Genomic DNA, 22431 nt, shown 5'->3' with positions numbered 1-22431 from the left:
AAAGGAAAAGAAAAAAAGAAAGCCATTTTGCGGTACACAATATTCAACTACTATTTAAATTATTTGGAGTCTCATATTTTCATATTGACAGCAACCATTAAACTCCAGTTTAAACTCAGTTTACTTTGTAAGATAGGCAGCATTATAGGAAACACGGGGTTTTAAGGCTCTAAGTTTTCACCCAGTGCTAATCAACAGGGACCCCAAAGAACTTCCCAAATGATGTTATCAACACAGGAAATGCTCATCATTGAGCACGCTTTGCTTTTGCAAATTGTGTCCTGAGCCACTGGAAGACAGATGTGTCCACCTTTAGTTACCTGCAGAAATGTATCTTCATGTGAACTACTCAGCCAGATTCCCCTTATAGTTAAAAGAGAGAAACAGCCAGTTTCAAAGCATGATTTCTCTTAGCTGAAATTTCAGACATGTAGAATACATTAGATAACTGAAGTCCTACAAGCACTTGCTACACTCCACAGACATCAAAGGAGGCAAGCTGATCAGACATCTTACTGAGGCAAAATTAATTCCAGCCCTCTTGCGTGGTATTCAGACCTGCTGGGGATCTGCAGCTCCCATTTGTTCTAAGCATGCATAGTCCAAGTCAGCTATAGTGGTACAGGCAATGACTAGCCCTGACTGACTTCAGTGTTGCAGATTGCTGCTCAACTAGTCGTTACTGTCTCTCTTTTGTTAATTATAAAAGATCAGATACATTCACTAGTACAGAAAAAGAAACCATTTATGCTGGAATGCCTTTTGCAATGGGAAAAAATCAATTAAACGTTGACATAAACAGAGCAAGTAACTGCATTAATGTGACTATATTCTTGTACAATCTCCCATTATGTTCCTATATTGAATATCAAATCTGTCAATGGATGACATTAACCTTGGTTAGTTCACAGTATTGAAGAATACCTTATGTACTTTGGGTCCATTTACTTAGGGTAGATGGTGTCAAAGAACCATCTTAACCTACATACCGAAGAGTTTGTAGGTAAATCAAGTCACCTACAAATCTGTGTGGCTTTTTTTAAACTTCAGATGTTCTTTTTTTTTAATTCATTGGAAAGACGTGAGAAAAAAAAAAAGGAAAACAAATGCTGGAAGTCTAGCAGATTAATAAAGTGCAATAAACATAGTGGAAAGTAATAGAGAAAAAGGAAGGCCCAACCCTTAGCTCAGGCACCTACCTCTCACTGAGATCTTCCACGCGCTGTCCATGACCTAGCATGAAGCTGGGGTTCGACTGACTGCATGGACTGGCAGGTGCTGATAAAGTGCTTTTGACGTTCTGTACTGAGTGCCTGCGGCTCCGCCGGCGCTCCAGGCCCCTTCGCTCACTGCCACCCAGACTGGCCCTTCTTCTGTCCTTGCGCCCACTGGGAGGGGGGTCAGCGGTCTCATCTCCATCCTCGTGCCTCAGGGTCATCTGAGGAGCAAAGAGAGGCAAGGTTTCTGATGTGTTTCCTATAGTGCTTCACACCTAGGCTTTAAAAATTTACTGATCTCAACAAGATTGATTCCTATTAGAGTCATCATTTCTCCAGATATCCCTCTAAGTTGCTACCTATCCATTAGTGCACTGTAGCAGCTCTGGCGATGTAATTCTACACTAACATTTTGTATGAAACATTGTAGGACTTGAAATAACATATTTTTTTATGTTAGATTTGGGGTTTTTTGTTTGTTTTTTTAGGACTTAATTTACAAGGAATCCAAGCAGTGCTAGACACCTAGCTCTCTCTATTTCCTTCTAAAATACATAGGTAAATTCTTGTCTATGTTGAAATCAACCGAAAAAAAACTATGCACTGACCGATTAAACATTTCCTGATGTTCAGACATGCCACTAGAAATGACTGAGTGAAAGACAGCCTACTGCTTTAGAAAATTATAATATATTCTCAGCCAAGAAAGAGATCAGCTGATGCCTGTGTAATGGCATTCTTCTTAAAGATCTCAATTTTTACAGATCTCCCTGAAAAGTAAACAAAAGAAAAAAAAAAGCAAACACTAACAAAACAAACCTGTTTCTGTGAACTCCTACCACAATGGATTAAAAGAAAAAAACACAGACCACACATCTCCGCTGAGCTTCCAATTTTTAGGCTAGCATAATTACTTTCACATATGCCATTCAGTGGAAAATTCACCATTTCCTGCCAGTTCAGAAGCACTGTAAATCCAGAGGAACATATGCATATTTCAGGAAAGAACAATGCTGAGAATAGCATGGCTACAATGACATTTGACAGTAAAATCTGACATAAGTTGTAAGTTCATCAGCTGGAGACAGTAGAGGAGCAATACATGGATGTAACTGCATTGGACTTATGTGGCAAGGTTTTCACTGTAGAGGGGCAGCAGATATGAGCAGAGCCTGGCACTGCCCCATGTGACATCAGACTCAGCTCCAGCTGCTCCTAAAGGGACTCACTGCTGCCAGAGCTTGGTGATGAGCAACACTGGGTGCGATCTGGGAGAGCAGATTTAAGGAAGGGAAACACTGCTGCGCAACAGCAGCTGGGAGAGAAGAGTGAGAAGCTGGGTGAAACAAGAGCAACCGTGCAACAGCAGCTCCCTGCAGCCCTGAGGCCTGAGTCTTCCAGCAGTCTGGTCTATGTAGGAAGTGGCTCTGATAAAGTTACTTTACTGACAGGGGTGAATAATGGAAGAAGAAAATGGAGAATGCAATCTACCAAATTCTTTGCTGGACTTAGATAAAGTCATTTCATTTCATAACACTATAAGATGAATTCACACTGACATTATATTGATTTCTGCCTAAGCCTCCCCACTGTCAATACTTCCCAAAGTCTAAAAACTAAGGCTAATTATTAAGAAACTGGATATCCTACTCTTGCACATGACTATTCCAGTGATTATTTCATGCCTAGATGGTGAATGTGGAGTCATTCATTACTCCATTTCTGCAAACTCTACAGGATCTGGTCCACTGTAAACTTGTAAACAAGGACTTGCTGGATATTCAGCTGCAGACCAAGTGGTACTGAGCTCAGAGGAACTTTTTTCATTAGTTGAATACTTTTGCATATTACATGAACTTCTACTTTTAATTGCAAGCAGAACTGCCTCTAAAGAGGCTAGTAAATGTGCTGTTTTGCCTTGGAGCATGCCCCAGCATTAGTATGAAATGCAATTGTATGAGCTGAGCAGCCATGTACTTGTATCAGGTCACATACACAAATGTGTGTAATACTTCCAGCAACCAGATGTTTTTCTTTTAAAATAAAATAGATAACCAAATTTCACCTAGGTTACATTCCCCCCTCCTCTCAGCTTTGAAGTTTGCACAAGCTGTAAGATGTATAAAACAGGGCATGTTATGTTACCTCATAAATGTTAAATTGCTCAACTAAGTCCAAGTCTGTTCCTTTCTTGTTCAAGTGTCTCTGTGAAATAGCTTCAATGCCCAGCTCTTCGAGACAGTCCACCACATCGTAGAAAGAGTCTTGATCTGGCAACCCCGACAGCGTCTAAGAATCAAAGGAAAAACATTTAGATCTGTTTATTTTGAAGAGAATTAAACAAAGGTTTTTAAAAGCGGGTGGCAAGTGGTGCTATGTATGATTTCAATAAAACAAAACCATGATGTGGGATTAGAGACACCACTAAAAAATATAAAACAAGTGGCACAGCTTTTAACAAACAACTCTGTGCTCTGTGTAGAAAAATGAATAACTGGAAAAACAAATCAATGTTGTTATTTCATACAAAAAATATGGAAAATGTGGGTCTTTAAAATACACAGTTGGATTCTTCCTGGCTTCATTCAAGCACAAATTTGAAGAACAGAGAATATTGAAGCATCAAACACATGGATAAAAGCAAATAGAGAAAAAAAAAATGGTTTAGCTAAAACCAGTGAAGCTGATTTCCTACTGATTCCTGTAACTTTGGCCTTAAGAAGAAAAATTTGAATGCACAGCTGTGTGATGTCAGGACAGCAGGAAACATCCTGCACCATGTGCCTAACTGTCCTCAACACCTGCAGCAGAGGTCATTCCCCCAAATCCACAAACTGTTTTACATTACAGAGGTATTGACTTCTTTCTTCCCTTTCAACTTTAAAAATATTACTAAAGGCATGCTGACTTCTTAACTCCAATATGTTTAAAGTTTTACAAATTCCTGATTATGGAGTAAATTGATACCAGTGACACTGGAGCATTAGCACACTAGAAAATAAAGAATGCCAATAATAATAGTTATTGAAAACAAACTTTTTGAACTCAGAGATTTATATGGCACCTGCTCTATGTTCAAGAGAGAAAGCACTTCTACCACAGTTGTTTCTCATTTGGTGAACTCAGAAAACTAAGAAGAAATGGAAGGTGGTTTTCTGCAGTATACCATGTATTTTATGTATGCCACTGAAGTGTAGGGATTGAATCAAGCCACTCAACACTGTACTTTGGAGTGACACATGGCAAGAGGACATGGGTGTCAGACAACTGTGTTCAGAACACAAGTGAACTTCATCCACCACAGTACTGCAGACATTTACAAAGTCAACACAAAACCCAGCTATTTTGGTTTGCTATTGTTTTCTGCTCAGCTTGTGCTTATTTTTAACTGCTCTTTATATATGACACAGAAGAATGAGTTTCGCTCAACATGAGCAGGAACTACTGAATATTGTGTGGCCTACTTGCAGAGTGGCACCTTCTATACTGACAGAATCAGTCTATCCAGAGCCATTTCTGCAAAATGAGAGAGTGCAACACAGCTATTCTGGATTAGCACTATAAAGAAATACCCATGCTGAGGTAGCCTCTGCTCTCATAACCATATAATTAGCTAAGTAATTTATCTAAACTCCTACTAGAGGAGACAAAAGCGGAGAAAGGGAGAGATCAACGGAAAAGAAGCAGTACTCTCCTGAAAGAATTTCATTTTCTCCTGAATGGAATGGCATTGAACTGTGCTGTGACAATACTGTTTTTCTGGAGCACAGCCTTCACAAAGTTGCTCTGAGCAGCAGAATGCAAAAGAGAACAGGTGCGCTGGACCACATCCCTATACCAAGAAGCTTTACATTCAGAAAAATTACACAGAATTACATGAATAATGAGAGAGAGCAATAGACAGCTGGCGTACTCTACCCCTTTAAGCCTGTGAAATGAGACACTGGAAAATGTGCCAGTTTTGTTTGTTTGTTTTTGTTTTTTAATAAACTACAACATTTCCTTATTCAGTCATTACAGAACTATTGTCTGATGTCTGATGATTATCTGGTAAATCTCATAGTAAGAGGAATGCTTAGCACAAAACTCCAATGAAGTGTTAGGGTTATATGTTCAGGCTCTAATTAAAAAAAATGGTGCCCATCTAGGACAATATTGAAGCCTCTGTTTAAAACTCACTGAAGAAGAGGGAACTAAATTTTCCCGAACAGTGCAGAAAATAGTGTGTACCTTCAATGTAGCTTTAATGCGGATACGGAAATACTGAGAAAAGGATGTGTTCTCTTGCTTACAAAAGAAGTAGACAGCTACTATGCTGACTTGAGTGTCAAACTGCTATGCTGACCATATTTCAAGCATCGTATGATGCAATGCCTTATGTCCAAAAGGGTGGACAGACCTTCTGCTTATTTACTCATTAAAATACTGAGGAGCCTGCATACATGACTGCTGGCTTGTGGTATTAGAAGAGTGGGTTCTCATTTTCTTGTTGGCTATATAAAGGAAACAGTACAGCACAATCAGAAGAGCAGAGGTCTTAAACTGGGTAGATCTTTCACGTTCTTTGCTTATTCTCAAGTACCTTGTTAAGTTCAAAGTGATTCTCCAATATCAAAATACTCTTACAAATGCTAAATATTTCCTTCTACCCTGAAGACAGAATCTTAAAAAAACTAAAATCTGATCAGAGAATTTAAATTTAGCCCCTTGGAGAAGTGTGTTTTAACAGAATTAATAGAATTTTGTTGTTACTGCTAGTTTAAAGCAAAACAGAGATTTCAAATCTGAAACTCTCTAGAATCCTGGTCTACCAAAGAAGAACAAATATGAGTGTCAGGAATCATTCCTATGCCTTTACCCATTTCTAGTTTGAGGAAACATCTTTGAATAAAGATTTTTAATTTGTTTGTAGTGGTCTTGTGGAAGTTGCTCTCAAGCCCTAATGGGAACGCTTGCACAACTTTGAGTGCTTCTCTCTTGAGCATCTGCTTGTTATAATAATTAACTAAATAAAAACCAAAACCCTACCCTGAGAGTTTTGTTTGGTATTTCTTCTTAACCACATTTATACTGAAGTGAAAACAATACATTTTACCTCCCACTAACTGTAACAGTCTTAATAGAAAGAAAGGGAAGAAGCTGATTAAGTTGTACAGGTAGTAAAAAAAGATTACAAGACAAATATTTTCCTAGATGATAAATCCTATCAGATGACACATAAAACTGGTAGCAGTAAAATGATCTTATATTTGCATGTCCTCAGTTATGTTTCTTAACAAAGACAGAAATTAGTACTAACCTATTCCTAGCTTCAGACTGAAAGGCTCCCTTTATGATTGTTAAGATTTGTACCCCTGGATGATACTAGGCAGCAAAATTAATTAGTATTTTTTGTCATTTATGAAACAGTCACAGTATAAAGCAGTGGTGCAGACAGAATACAGACATCAGAAAGTCCAGCTAAATGTGTTTGGTGTGCATGCTTTGCTTGGAAGTCCAGGTAACATAAAAGTACTGCTCTGATTACTAAACATCCAACAGATTGGTTTTCAGTAGAGCACCCACACACTATATAGAGAGATAGTATCTAAATCTTACATGTTATGGTGAAAAGAATAGTAAATTTACATAGTAAATAAATACACTTAAGGGCATTAGCCAAGTTTTCAATTGCTTTGGGATGAGAAGAAGCATCTCTTGTGCATTTGTTTTCCCAAGAACCACAACTTCTAAAACATATACTGCTGCCAATGTTGGACACAGGATGTAAGAACATCATTGTTCCAGTGTGGCAGCTATGATGTCCTTAAGGCAGGTCACAGAAAAAATGTTGTGCCAGCTGCTGCACTCACACCACACTAGCCCATGACAGTACTTTTTTAGCTGCAGCTGCTGGACTGCTGGTGGGTGGCACACTAAGCTCTCAGTGGTTACACTGGACTGGAAGCTGGTATTTAAATTCCAGTCTTGCAATGGATCTGTTAAAAAAAAAAAAAACATTCAGAGCTTAATCCGATTATACTAAAATATATTAATTTTTACATAGCAAGCAATATGGAATTTTATCTACCTATTTAAAAAAAAGGTATTGTCTGTTACGAGAGAAAAACAGTATTAAAAGGAATGTCAACAGTAATTTTACAACTCCAAAATTACTGGTATAATCTCAATAGTAAAACGGTTTCGTATCAAATTTGGAAAAGAAGACAAAGTATGGAAGTAAATAGAAAAGTCAATTGAATTCAATACAATTTTCTTTCTACATTTCATGAGTAGGGGTTTTATAAATGTACGTATGTATATGCATGTGTCTCTAGAAGAAAATATAAAGGGATTCTATCTGGGCCTCAGTAAAACATCTAATAAGTTGCCTCATGGGAAACAACCAATAAAAATGAAAGTAGGGATTAGAATAAGATTTAACAGACATACGGAAGATGACAAAGGTTATACTGGAGCTATACTGGAGCACTGGGATCAATCTCATTGTAGAAATTTATTAATGTGTAAATCTCCCACAATTAGGAGAAGGTTACTGAAATGTTAGCATAAATAAATTGATTATACATCAACAAACTGAGAGGAAGGATAAAAGGACTGAAGCAATTCTTCTGTCAGTTTCTGAGCAGGAAGGAAAGCAGTCTGTAAATGTATATACATGGAGAAAGAAAAAGGAGCAGGAGAAGTATGCTTCCTTAAGACATACTCCCTATGAGGTTTCCGTCTGCACCGAAAACTTTGTCAATTCCTCTCCTATAGAAGCTGAAAGCCTGAAAGCATCTGAGCCTTCTTTGTATTCTCTGCGGGGAAAAAAATTACAACTGTGTCATGCTGCTTGCTGTTTTCTCTATAATCATGAAAAAAATCCCATTAAAAACATCATAAAGCTGTCCATAGGCCAGATCATAATTATACATGTGGCATTGTGGGATTCCTCTGTTCCTTGATCTTCATAACTCCTTTGACTGTGAGATGCTTTTTCCTTTTGTTTGCTTTTAAAGAACTACCTCCTCCTAAAAATAGCTTTAAATGAAAACTGAAAGCTCAGACTAAAGGAATCAACTACATCATGTGTAGAAAAAAACTGCTGAAGCTAGATGCTAAGAAGTAACAAAAAAGTAAAAAAGAGAGAAAGAGAGAAAACTATCTCAGAAAGAGGAATCAGTATACAACATAATGAGGCATAAAACAGAAACATTAAAAATGAGTTGCCTCAGCTTTAATAGCAGCTAAAGACATAAGCATAACAAGCAGGTGATGCCTTTCAGAAAAAGTACATCAACTCAGCAAGACGCTCTTTTAAAGTCTAAGAGGAACTTTACTACTGTGTAAGCAGGTACAAGAGTAGCTGTAAGCAAAAAGACAGTGACAATAGAGATGTCATCAGGAAAGGTCAAGCCTTCTCAGACACCTTGAATGGACAATACCAAACATTAAGAAACCATTTTAATTAAAAAAACCCCAAACCACAAAACAACCCATGGCTCCAACCATGCAGCCATGAACACAGAAAGTTGGCATCTTGCTCTATGATATCCCCTGACAAACTCTGGATCTTTAATAATAATAATATTTTGTAGCTCTCTAGCTTATTAAGTATAATTATAGAACACAAAATTATTTTAATTCTCTAGTACTACACTGACTTTTTGTGTTCTTTGAAAGATCTACTTTTAATTTTAGTTACCCAAAGGTGTGTTTAGAATTTGAGGACTAGACACTAATTTTTAAGGTATTTACGGTAATATTTCCCTTCCTTTTACAAGCCTTTCTACCTCCTCATAGTTCAAAAGTTTGATTTTACTGCAAAGCTACTATAAAGGGCACCAGAAAACATAAAGAAAGAAGAAAAAAATCAAAGCACATTTATACTTCCTTTTTTAAAGTGGAAACACTCTTACTAGCTCTCACACTTAATTTACTGTATTTGGTTCACAGTAAAAAAATAATTTAAATGATCTGCAACTGGAAAATTGTGCACGACGCAAGCCTTTGTGAGCACATGATCTTTTCACAAAGTTCTTGCTTTCATTATTTCCCGGGTAGTTTGTTGAGCTAGTTTGTTGGGTTTTGCTTTGCACTGTAGTGCCAGCTCTTGGAGAAGAATCATGTCATAATATGTTTATGCACAGCAACTAGGAAAACAGCAATTCCGCTCCTAGCTGCAGCCTCTATATGACTGCAACATAAGTAATATGACTGTACTGATTATAGCTGGTCCTGCAACTTCTCTGGGACAGGTCTTTGACATATATTCTCACAGACCAGCATTACGCAACAGAAAATACTAATATTATTACTATGAGTTACAGCTATGAAGGAAACAAACCTTGTTAACCAAAGTCATTGCATAAACCAGTAGTTCAGTATCAACCCCATCTTTCTCCTCCAGGATCTCCATGATGTTGGACCAAGGCTTGGCTCCTATAGGTAAAGCAGAAAACGTCGGTAAGGGTGACCAAAATAGAAAGCTGTTGCAGCAACATTTATCCAAGAGGCAGCACAGGTAGGAATGATGTGTCAAAGTGGAAGATCAATTGGATAACATTATCTCTTGCTTTCTCTACAGTCTCTTCTACTTAGTGGAGAACAGAATTAAAACAATCAATGACAGCTGTGGTGCATTCCAAGGCAGACTTCTCTAAAATCTTGTGTGGATTTTTCCGAGAGGTACCAGTTTATCTTCCTTGATGATGAAAGAAGTTTTGTTAGCCCACTCAGCTGACAGTGAACTTCTAAAAATTGTGTGGGAGGAATTTCATTACACCTATCATAAGTTCCCATAGGCTTAGATAAATCTTACACAAAAATCTATATGCTACTCTTTCAGTGAGTTTGTTTCTTACATTCCTAGTGATATTACCGAGCTATACTGCATTAAGATAAGTCCTGATAACAAAACAGTCTGGCAGAGAAAGACAAAAAGCCAAGTGGCTTTAGTAAATTATTGTACCAAACAAGTCAGGCAGTAAATGCCAAGCAGATTAAAGATAATGTCTTGTGTGGAAAGTACCTTGTAAAACTATTCTATTTTATTTGGCTAAAAGGCAGATAGCAAAATTCAATAAAGAAAAAGCCATAGTTATTTTATCTAGTAAATAATGAAAGATCACGAACAAGTGTTTTGTTTGGGGTGAAATTAAAGGTCAGGAGGTGAAATCAGAAAACTAGCTCTAGCTTAGAGATGCTCAATTAGCTACACAAGCAGAACTGCAACAGTCTTTGAGTACATAGAGAAATGCAGAGTACTCTGACAGATCACATCTCCCCCCAAAAATTATGATGACAATAGCTTGAGTACAATCAGGCAGTAAAAAGGAAATGTTTCATTCCAACAACCTGTTGCTGATTGATCAATGACATAGAGGCTAAATCACTGCACTGGTCTCACAGTAATCATAGCCAGCACTTATTTTTGCTGGTATTGTGCATATATGCAGATATGCCATCCTGCACAGATATCAAATCTCTACTAACCAAGCATCTCCATTTCCAAAGCAATGGCAGAGCTCTGTGTAAAAAACTATCTGTTAATGAACACACAGATAACAGTATTTCTCCTCTTTTCTTTTCCCCACTCTTTTGAGACATTCTCTGATCTTCACTACTGAATAATAAAACAGAGCTTCTTTATCTAAAGCAAAATCTGAGGGGGAATTCACTCTCATCTCTCAGGAAGTATTTATGTGCGTTACTGATTAAGTACTAATTCCTGTATACTGCTGTAATGAGAATATACTAGACATCTCTTTACCAGCTTCTCTATATTACCAGACATTTTGTGCTGTACATGTTCAAAAGACATGTGGAACAAATTCACTAGGCTCACAAATGATATATGATCAGTAGGAATGATATCCTTACTACAAAAATGCCTTCCTGTGGTTTCTAGTGAAAAATAGAAATGGAAGAAAAAAAGAGAAACAAAATGGGAATACTATGCAAGTCTGATCTATAACAAAGTTACTTGGAGAAAAGTGAGTTGCCAACAATTTGAAAAATTAATTACTTAATCCACACTGAATTATTCAGCGAGAGTTCTTCCAGGGATATATACCGTTGTTTTCCAGACAAATATTATTCACAGTGAAACAAATCCTATTCTATTTTCTAAAGACAGCATCCTGACGTTTGAGTTTTTTTGTCTGTATGTTTCTATACTTCTCCATTATCCTAACAGAGTACTTTCAGGGCTGCCTTGCTGTTTCCGTGCAAGGATGACAAAGATTTTTTCTACCCACACTGCTTTTCTGTTTCTGACCATGATATGAAAATTTACTAGTAAAGAAGCCCAGTAACAGTTCATCCATTCTTTGAATTCTTTAATTAGAATGCTGTTACTAACCTTAACTTCTAGCCTTACATTTGAATTCCTTTTGATCTGAAATTCAATTTCAGTTGGTATCAACAACAGGCTGTACAATGACTTTGACAGAGCTACTCCAATTTGTACCAGATTAAGCATAAGGCTGTCCATCAATATGGGGATGAGGCAGTTCTGGTCTGAAAGCTGCACCATGAACTTACTGCACCGGTATACTTGGGTTAATATTCCTTGCTTCTTACACTAATCAGAGTCGACAGTTTCCAACCTATCATCCTGATAACATGAGACATGGGCAGATCTACAGCAAGTGTCTTCTTTCATCCACTCACATGCGCTGAAGTTTGGATTTCCAAATATATTGTTCCTGGAGAGTCACCACTTAAAGATGAGACTGTAGCCTGGAGTGTACATGAAAAAAATTAACTTCCAAGACAATGTTTTTTCTTGTGATAAGATGGTTCAGTAAAAAAATCTGTTCACCTTCCAGAATTAACTGCCTAGAAAGACTTTGTGAAAAACACCTTGGAAAGCCACACATTAAAAAAATTGATGATTTTTCTAAGGTCATGGGTTCCTGCAGTAAAACAGTGAGGCTCATACAAGACGTATGAAAAACATGATGCACATCTTCACTTCTTATTTAGAAGGATATGTGTATTTTGTAGAATATTATGATTATTATAGATGTAAAATATATAAATAATTATAGATTGAGAGGAACCTTTGAGGAAAGAAGCACAGGGCTAAAAGCTACAACTTGACATTATCTGTAAAATGATCAGAATATAACAAACTATGGAAAACCCTTGGTGAACTCATGTTGACTACTCCCGATAACCTTCTTCTTCTCTTCCACTTGCTTGGAGATGATTTCCAGAACAAGCTGTTCCACCACCTTTCCAGGGACAGAGGTGAGGCTGACTGGCCTGTAGTTTCCCAGCTTCTTCTTCTTGCCCTTTTTGAAGACTGGAGTGACATGGCCCTTCTCCAGTCCTCAGGCATCTCTCCCATTCTCCATGGCCTTTCAAAGGTGATAGAGAGTAGTTTGGCAATCACTTCTGCCAGCTCCCTCAGCACTTGTGAGTGCATCTTGTCAGGGCCCATGGATATGTGTGTGTCAGGTTGGCCTTGATGTTCTCTGATCAGATCCTTGATCCAGGACCCTCCATTACCAGGGGACCCACCTCATTCAGCAGTGGTCCCATGTTTTCCTTAGTCTTCCTTTTGCTATTGACATACTTAAAAATATATGGTTCTAGTAAAAAAAAAAAAATAAATGAATGTAGTATTTATGTTACTGAATCTATTTTTAAAAGCAGAAATAGAATTTTTGCATGCCAGTTGTCAAAAACACTTATTTTACAGCCTTTTACCACTTGATACTGGTGGTAGGTGGACAGCTGCATTAGATAATTTTAGAGGTCTTTTCCAACCTTAATGATTCTATGATTTGATGTTGATATAAAAGAATGAAGGTGTAGCATCCAAGCTCTTTTTATGAGAGCAGACTGTGATGTTCACATAAGGTTATGACTTCCAGGCAGGACTTGTGGTTTAATTGGTGGGAGAGATGAAACAGGCTCACTAAAGTAAAACAGTAAAGCTTGAGTTTTGCATGTGTTCTCCTGCCTTCTACTGGGTAAAATGAAAATTGCTTGACTGTATTTTGCAGGTTTCTCACTGGTACCTGCTATTATTGTGGCTACTCTGTCAGGAAGGTTACAGCCTTAACCACAATGCTACCACAGCATTCTGAGCATTCACGGATGGTCCATCAACACATGGATAACAGTGGGATTGCAATAATTAACATGTATTAAATGAATAAAGCATATTGAACAAAGATGTCCACTGTTTTAAGTGTCAGCCTTTTCTCAGTTTCAGCTTGAAATGTTTTTTCATATGAATCGCCAATTAAAAAAAAAAAAAAAGAGAGATTAGATTAAAGCCTTTCACTTTGCCAAAACTTTGACACTGCTACTACACAGGATGTAAACACAATGTATAAAGCATGAAAAAACTTGCATCAGGCAGGAACCATACATGAGGACTACCAACATACAGACTCATTGTCTAGTTGCCATAGGATGGAAAGACCTCAGCATCCTTTTTTGCTGCCTATTTAAATATGTGTGAACATATGGCCTGCTGTCCTAGCTACTGGCTATTTTTGTGTGAACTGGAAAGAAAAGTAGAGAACTGGTAATGCACGCCATTTACAAATAATTCAACAAGAAGTCAGGCAGCAGAAATGTAATTCACAAACAGAATGCTACAGAGTCCAGTTCAGTCACAGGACTTTAATTTCTGTACAAATAAACGCTTATGATAAAACAGCTCCAGACAGCAAGCAATGCCAGCTCCATTTTCCAGAACCCATACAGTCCTGATGTGCTTAAACTTAAAAGAGATCAAATTCCATTGTGGCTACAAAATGAGAAAAAGCTGAGGGGAGGAATCTAGATGGAAGTATAACTAAAAGCTATGTCCTATATGATGAGGACCATGCAGTTACTCAGTAATAAACTGTTTGTACCTGAGAGCAAAGCAGGCACTTCCATGGATCTCTGTACTGCAGGTTGCATATGGATGTGTTCTTAGATAGAAACCACAGATGGGATCACTTTGAAACAAGGCTGAGTTATTATGGGGTTCTTTATGTTAATCATATGTGGTACACATGCTGAGGAATTATGTCATATCTCATCACCTTGTATGTACATGAAACACTGGACTTTTTTCAAAGCAGTGGTAAACTTAATTATATATACCTGCAAGATTTATGATGATGTTTCAAGAAAAGGCACATCGCTTTTCTTCCACTTTATTTCTACTCCATTAAATCAGTCATTAAAGGTAGGTACTCTTCAGTTATAAGACACTGACTTATAAATGTAGTTTAAAATACAGAACTTTTACAGCTTAAAGTAGAGGGCTATTCCATTGATGACCTGAAAAAAGAACTAAATATAGAAGAAGAAAAAAATCCCTTTTCTAGCTAAGCATAACTACCTAAATAATAATAATAATAATAAAATATATATTAATAACTGATTTATTTGCAAGAGTTCTGCCAATCCTTGGCAGAATTCCCATAAACCCTCTCCTCAAACTCCTAATATCAGCTATTGAACTGTTTGCATGACTTCATTCATACCTTAGGTCAATACTGAACTTTCACTACTTTGGGGCATGGAAATATTTGCCTATATTGTTCTACAAATACAGAAGGGAGTACACAGCCCAGGGTGGCTTGTTCAGGGTCCTACTTTCTCTTTCTTTAATCAGATTTACTTGCATGTGGACCGATGGTAATTTGAACATGTTGAGTATACTAGGGAGTTTAGAGAGCTGAGGAAATACAACAAATGGCTGTAAAAATAAATAACAGGAGTCACAATTAGATGAATATTGTAATTACCTTTCTGCTTATGTAATTGTAAGGTTCATTAGTTTAATTCAAAACTGAAAGCCAACCTGAAGAGTACACCATTTCAAGTGTTACACTGATTCTGGAAATATGCCTGCCTACTCCTCTACCACTGGAAACAATTTGGGGTTTGTTTTTATTCTCTTTTCAACATACTATATAGTTAAAAGCAAAATCTGGCTACTTTCTCCTATTCTGGGCCCCCCTTTCTCTCCATCCCCCAACTTTTTATTTCACTTTTACCATATCAAGTTGCTCAAACAAGTTCAGCATGGAGGCAGCACGCACCTCTGAGGGGATCTTGCTTTAAACCTCCATGTGTTTGAGACCACAACAATGGTTCTCTCAACCTCAAAAACTCTCCTTGAGGCAAAGGAATGTTTTGCATCAAGACAGAGTGCCCTGAGAGCTTAGCAACAGCTTTGTGGGAAGAATAAGAAAAAAACATTTTTGTTCTATTTATTTGTAAAAAATACAGTATGCATATTCAAGTATTTTTCACAAGCCTGACGGGTAACAGATTTCATAGTATAATATCTGCTCAAGGGCTTTATTTTAATGTAACAACAGATGGTTTTGCTTTTACTATAAAGCCTGTACTATTACTGACCTCGTCCTTGTCTTCAAAGGGATTACACCGATTAGATATCATTTTCTTTTCTAAATCAAACTGCTTCTTCTCAGAAGGAAGTGCAAAGATAGTCTGGCCCAGAGGAGCCTCCAAGGACAGGATATGCAATGGGGCTTACACTGCCTGCGGGTGCAGGGAAGGGGAGGCAATGACTACGGTATATCACAAGCAGCATGGTTCAGCTTTTTCCTCCTCACTTTTCCATTACAATTCATTCCTCAAAACAATCTTAAGTTGTATGAATATTCAAAATACACTTCTAATTTGGAAATCAAGTGCATAGCACATAAGGCAGACATCACAACAGCAACTCTGCAATTACTGACATCAATGACAAAATGCCACGTGCTCTCAGTGGTGCTGGGTTTTTGCACCCCCAAAATAAGGGTACTCACCTCTCTTTTCATCAACTGTAGATACTGCCTGGATTAAAAGCGGTGCGTTGGATTCAGTGTACTCCACAAACACCAGCAGAAGCTTCAGTGCTGTCTTTACCACCAGACGGAACTAAAAAAAAGAACACGACTTGTCATTCAGCAAACAACAGCATTTCCAGATGTGCTACATGACACTGAGCAAGACACAAGCAGAGCAATCCAGATCTGATAGTAACACACGGGCAGAAGAGATTAAGCTGCACCAGGACTAAAAACATGACAGGTAGCCATTTGGCTGAAAATTTCATTCACTTGGCAGTAGTCTCCTGGGAAGCCTCAGTAGTCAGTGAATCCCACAAAAGCTTAACACTGCCAAACATAATAAAAGATTGAACATCCCACCTACACATGCACTTATGGCTATCCCCAACATCTTTGTCCAAAGATTAATGTGCATGTAATCTAGTGAACTAAGAACAAATATATATCTGTTTCTCAACACAACATTTATTCCCACATGACAGGATGATTTTCTCCTTGTGGATTCACCTTTTTTTTTAATGCTTTACTTAAAGGATAAATTATTGCATGAAACATATCCACTACTTATACAACTCAGAAGAAAGTGTATTTAACCTCTGACAATCCCTCCCTGTCACAGAATCTGTGATTTACTTGAACTGAGCACTCTGACAGTACGTTTTCAAACTTAATTTGTACATTTCCAACTAGAAATCAACAGCCAAGCTGTATTGGTTTCTTTACAGATCTCATGTTTCCATAGAGAACATGTGACTATTAGGTAATTTTCTAAGGGCGGGGTAAGAATTTTCAGGTATGTGCTTGGCATGATCAGGTATGTGAAAAAAATACACTTAAGGGAGTTCTCAATAAAAGAAAACATGAAAAAAGAGGACTTCTTAATAGGCAGGGCTCTGCATGCCCAGTTCAGAGCAATATTACCAAGATAATTGATTCTTGGTCAAGTCTGTTATATCTTCAGTCTACATCATGGATTTAAAGACAAACTAAAAATGATACATTGTTGGTCCCAGAAACACAACTCCACTGTAACTGAATCAGGCTGCAAAAGAACAAGTAACATTAAGTTTATTGTATTTCTGTGCTATACTACATTGCAACAAATCTGTCTAACAGCTTGTGAGAGTTTTAATGATGTAATTATACTAGTGTGATCATTACTGTCCCTCACCACTGACAGATACACATGCATTCATGTAGAGACAAGCCACTCTCCAGAAAATCCCTGTTTTTGTCTCACCATGTTAAGCTGGTAAGATGCCTGAAACAAAACCAACTGGTCATTAAAATGCCTCACCCACAAAAGGAGGAAAAACATCATTATCCTGCATTGCTAATTGTTTGAGGGATGTATATACATAAAGCTGCTACCAGTATTAGATCATTCCCATTTTCTTGTTTTTTGTTGTTTTTTTTTTCAACTGCTCACAAAATAACTCTCATAAGAGCCAGGGAGTCACTGTTAATTGTTTTTAGAGGCACTCGCAGACAGAAAATGTATCTATATGCTAAAACAGACTGCAAGTGCAACAGGCATAAGCTCATGCTCCTCTGTTCATGTTGCCATTCAGAGAGACATAGTACTGCTCAGTTTAAGTTAATGAGTTAAAATGCAGCTGGCTGCTTACTGATATAAACACCAAATCTACTGCGAAAAAATGACCCAGGTATTTCCCTAGTTTCTCAGGTTTCCCATGCAAAATTGAGCTTACAATCATAGAATTGCTCAGGTTGGAAAAGACCTTAAAGATCATCAAGTCCAACCGCAACCTAACCATACTTCTCTAACAACCCACCAATGAAATGCAGAGGTACTGCTAGCAATATAAAATCTTCTGCTGTTGAACTTAGGTTGTTTCAGTCTCGATTAAACATCGCATCAGATACTTTCACGGCTGACAGCCAGGTGACAAAATGACCAGGCTCTTTATGACTCTTGCTTAGCCTGACTTATATTTCTGCTGAAAATACTTCAGTGATACATATCCAAATTAAAGGAAACTGAAATCCCATGACACATAGTGTAATTGCATGTTGTAAACACACCGTTCGTACACCAACATGTCACTACCTCAAAGACACACAGGACACTTACACATTTCCCTGGCATGTTAATACCACAGTCCTTCTGCTTTACCACCATGCTTCCCCTAACACTCAAGTTCAAGTGCTTAATGGACACATGCTTTGTAAAGGTACTTCCTAACACAGGAGTTACCAGATTACTGCAAACAATTCTTGCAATAGCATTCTTCCCAGATATGCAGCTGTATTCAAATCTGCACAGGATCCTTTCCATAGAAAGGAAATTCTGCTATTGGATAGCGCTTACAAAGGCCCTTAAAACATCAAGGGTTGGCCAAATTATTTACACGCTAGCACTCAAAGGCAGGGTTTCATATGTTTCTATTTCACATCAGTGGGACATAGTGGGCTTACATCAATTTTCTGCAAATCTCTTTTTCTTCACAAAGTAAGAGAAGGAGCTTCTGCAGTGCCTTTGCTCTAACTCCTGCCTGCTCGCCACTGCAGGTGCTGTAACAAAGCAGCCAGCCCCCACCAGTCTCACCAGGCCTCAGGGCAGCCCAGGGTTGCCTACAGCTGGGGCCTCATGGCTGCTGGAGTGCCAGAATCCTGCCCTTACCAAGCTTGCAGATGACACCACAACTAAAGTAATACCATCCAGAACCAGTCCTGGCCAAAAAGAGTGATTAGAGGTTTCACTTGCTGTTTTGCTAGTAGAAGAACATTAAGTTTGCTTACTCAAACTGCTGATCTTCAGGGCTTTTCCAGCTCCTCACAAAACAGTCAGCTCTGGGAAACAGAGGTTGATGTAGGTGAATGTACATAGTGTGAAAATGTAGTCCGCATGGCCACTGGCTTTAAATAAAACTGCATTTAAAATACACTGTTTCCCGGCCAGTAGACAATGGCATTCGAGACACCTGTGGACACTTTTAGACCTCCATTCTGCTTTGGACACTATGGGCAAGTCCAAGGGCTGCTCCAGAAATAATGAATCCTGTTTTATTATGTTGCCTACATCTTCAAAGGTAGATGCTGGTGGTATGGCAGTAGAGACTGAACCTTCCCACCAATATTTCATTACATTTTGTTGCCGTGGGACAGATGGCAGCAGAGGGGCACTCTGCCAAAACGGCATCTGACGTGGAAGAACATATGAAACAAAAGTGTGTCACTGAATTCCTCCATGCGGAAAAAACGGGCCCCAGTGACATTCACTGATACTTGCTGCATGTTTATGGAGACTAAACAGTGTCTGTTAGTACAGTGAGGTGGTGGGTGGATTACTGTGGTTACTGTGCTCTTTTGTAGCTGTAGCAGTTTCCATGCAAAGAAATAGGAGGCATTACTTTTGGAGCAACCTCTGTACAAAACAAAAATACTGCAGTCCTAAACTAAACTGCACAATGTCTACACACCAATGCTGAGACTTACTAGCTGCTCATGACCTGACAGCCTTTCCACACATCCTACAACTGGGGTATTTTAATACTGGTTAAACAACACTTCTTAATAATAGTAGGCAATCATTGAGCAGCTGCATTGCTCCTTGGAAAATGAAGTCTTCACCCAATCCAAGTCCCTCCAGATCTGAGAATCTGTCATCCCCAGATGCAAGGAGAGCCCCAGAGCCTTACATGCTCACAATAAAATGAAAACTTATTTATCCAGTATGGCAACAAGAAGTCTCTGAAAGACCTGTACCAGGAGTACTTGTTGCCAAAATATGTGTGAAATCATTAATTTTCTTACATCACCTCCAAAGCAATCATCCCTTCATGACCCTGTGGGCTTGATCTGCCAGTAGCAGCACATGCATGCCACTGACGACACTTTAAGCACTGGTTATCGCAATGGGAAGTGTTTCAACGGCTACAATGAATAATGAGAATGACTGTTTCACAGCTTTAAAAAATACCAGAGGTATTCAGAAAGTTTCCATTTGTGATTAATTACTGTGACTTTCAAAGTGGGAGATCTTTAAATCTTTCTTCACAAGTGAATTACGAAATATGTTTGCTGCTGCACACATCTTTTCAATTATTTCAATAGTAAACAACTACATTGTAAATGAAAGAACTGCAAATCTCAAAACAGAGAGATTGTTTAACAGGGAAAAAAGAACAACAAATCATTGATGCTCTTGCTCTCACCTGTGAATTCATAAGAGCTTTTGCCAGTCACTGGTATTATTTTCCTTTACATAATGTACCCTGATGGCATGGTAATGGGAGCAATAAAAATAAGCTTCCTATTTCATCTCTAATCATTTGAATAACTGTTAAAAAATTACTGAATGTTTTTAAGATGATTTCTGGGATCTACTGGACTCTCGTTTAATAGCAAAGACAGATGTCTGAATTCGTTTCAGCAGAGCCCCACTTCTGTTAAAATCTGCTGGGCAATCACACTTAGTTTGATCAGGACCAAATGTAAGAGTAATAGGGGAGGCAGAAATATGCTTTGCTAGCTCAAAACAAACAACCTCCCCCAGAAAACTCCGAAACACCAACACTCTGGTATGACCACTTTGTCAACATTAGTTGTGATTAATTCCAAATTTCCACTCTAAATATCACTGCTTGGTTGAAAAAGAAGGCTCATTGAACCAAGATGGATATCCACTGGCGTAGTAAAGTGATATTTCAAACATTCTGGAATTAAATCAGGATTTCTGAATTTTATAGCATTGATGTATCAAAACTTTTATTAAGAAAGTTAGAAAAGAAAGCCATTTTATGTTTTTGTATCATTTGCAAACCAATTTAGAGACAGGAAATGATGTGAGCATTTTCTGGCTAAAGATAGAATGTGGACAGCATTGTAAAGGGAAGAAGAAAAATTATAAACATTTTTCCTCTGTCTTGCTTTATGTTATACAGTGGAGTTTGGCAGTCCCTTTCCTTTTTATCTCTTTGCGTTTAGACAGTCGGATATGTGGTACAGGCCCAGTCAAACACATCATAAAGCAGAATGCAAAATTAACGTCCCATGGAAGGGTTTGTCCCAGCCATAAATCATTGGTTAACAAAACTGTTACATTTGTTAAAAAATCAGATTTAAAAATTTAGGTATATTTTTGAAAAGGAAGAAAGTTAAAACACAACTGATTAAACTCAAGATTATGAGTTTTCACTCAGGATTATGCAGTTGTTTGGATTTACATCATTCGAATTTAAAGGAGAAATAGGCATCCAATTTTCCCTAATTCTTTACTATGGCCAAATGACCTAAGGCCTAATCCCGACATGGACTCTGCCTAGAAGGCAATGTATTCATCACGTTGATATGATACAAGCAGGCAGAAGTGACAATGAAGTAACATGCAGTGTAAGAAGTGCCACACCAGCTGGTGAGAGGTGCATGGAAAGTTGAAAATCCTTCTTGCTTGCGAGATGTGAAGATTCACAATGCTATGTAAATAGCCTGCGAGGGTCCCAACTGCATCTGCAGTTCTGCTCAGTTTCATGTTTCACAGCAGGACAAAACTACAATCTATTCAGAAGAGGAGGAAAGACCTTTTTGGATGGGAAACAAGTTGCTGGTCCTGGAGCCAATTATAAAGGACCTCATCCTTACTCAGATTGCCTAAAACTTGGACAAAACTCTGAAGTTCTCTCATTCACATAAGCGCCAAGTTGTACTCTAAGTTGACTCAAGGCATTCTAGCCAGAATCAGGCTGTGAGATGCTTGGGATTTGGTGCAAGATCACCAAACGGAGGCCAAAAGAGAACTAGTTTTAGGTTGACAGCTTTGGACAGCTTCATTTAGAACCTCTCTAGAGCAAGTAAATGCATATGCAAGGAAGATTAAGGCAATATGCAATTTATATTCCTTATCTTTTAGTTTTGAAAAATATTCTTCTTACTATTTTAAAATACTGTTATTGGTATAACTGTTACTGGCTCTGATGATCTATATCATCAGCAGTGGATTTCTGTTTACCTGTTGGGAGATTCTTCCACTCTCTGAGCTTTGGTAGAGAAGACTGAGAAATTTAATTCATCCTGAGCTAAGAGTGTTTTCTTTAAATGACAGTGTGCTCTGAAAGTGCAAGAGGGAGTTCTCCAAGAGTTCCTAGAAGAAGGGATCATATTAACATGGATTATTCCACTAAATGTGGAACACTCCGTGTTGAACAACACTCAGTGTTGAAAAAGTACAAAAGGTACAGAAAACATTACTTTGGTGTCACACATCTCAAGCTCCTTTTTCAGGCAAGTGTAGCAAGAAGTTCTACAAAAGGTGCAATTGTCCAACAGTAACATCAGCAACACTACATTTTGAGTTTCTTTTGGGTGAGCTACAATAACTCTTACCTCTGCTAGTAGCAACATTAGAGTTTCTTAGGGTACAGCTGAGGCACCGTTGCTTTGCTGTA

At 38.1% G+C, this 22431-nt stretch overlaps 1 protein-coding gene across 4 annotated transcripts in view; it reads right to left on the bottom strand.

The window, feature by feature from the left end:
* FHOD3 (formin homology 2 domain containing 3) overlaps nt 1-22431 on the bottom strand; it is a 360289-nt gene that overhangs the window by 105292 nt on the left and 232566 nt on the right. For 3 of the 4 annotated variants that reach the window (XM_021387316.1, XM_021387312.1, XM_021387314.1), the window contains exons 7-10: nt 16001-16112; nt 9547-9641; nt 3363-3506; nt 1200-1438 (exon numbers count right to left, since the gene is read on the bottom strand). In XM_021387316.1, coding sequence (XP_021242991.1) covers nt 1200-1438; nt 3363-3506; nt 9547-9641; nt 16001-16112 — 590 coding nt within the window. Of the gene's footprint in view, nt 1-1199; nt 1439-3362; nt 3507-9546; nt 9642-16000; nt 16113-16618; nt 16737-22431 lie in introns of those variants that run through there. The other variant, XM_021387315.1, reaches the window with a different exon arrangement.

The sequence above is a fragment of the Numida meleagris genome, chromosome 2 (assembly GCF_002078875.1).
Source record: "Numida meleagris isolate 19003 breed g44 Domestic line chromosome 2, NumMel1.0, whole genome shotgun sequence".
In the NCBI taxonomy this organism is placed as follows: Eukaryota; Metazoa; Chordata; class Aves; order Galliformes; family Numididae; genus Numida; species Numida meleagris.
This window is presented reverse-complemented; position numbering and strand designations above follow the sequence as displayed.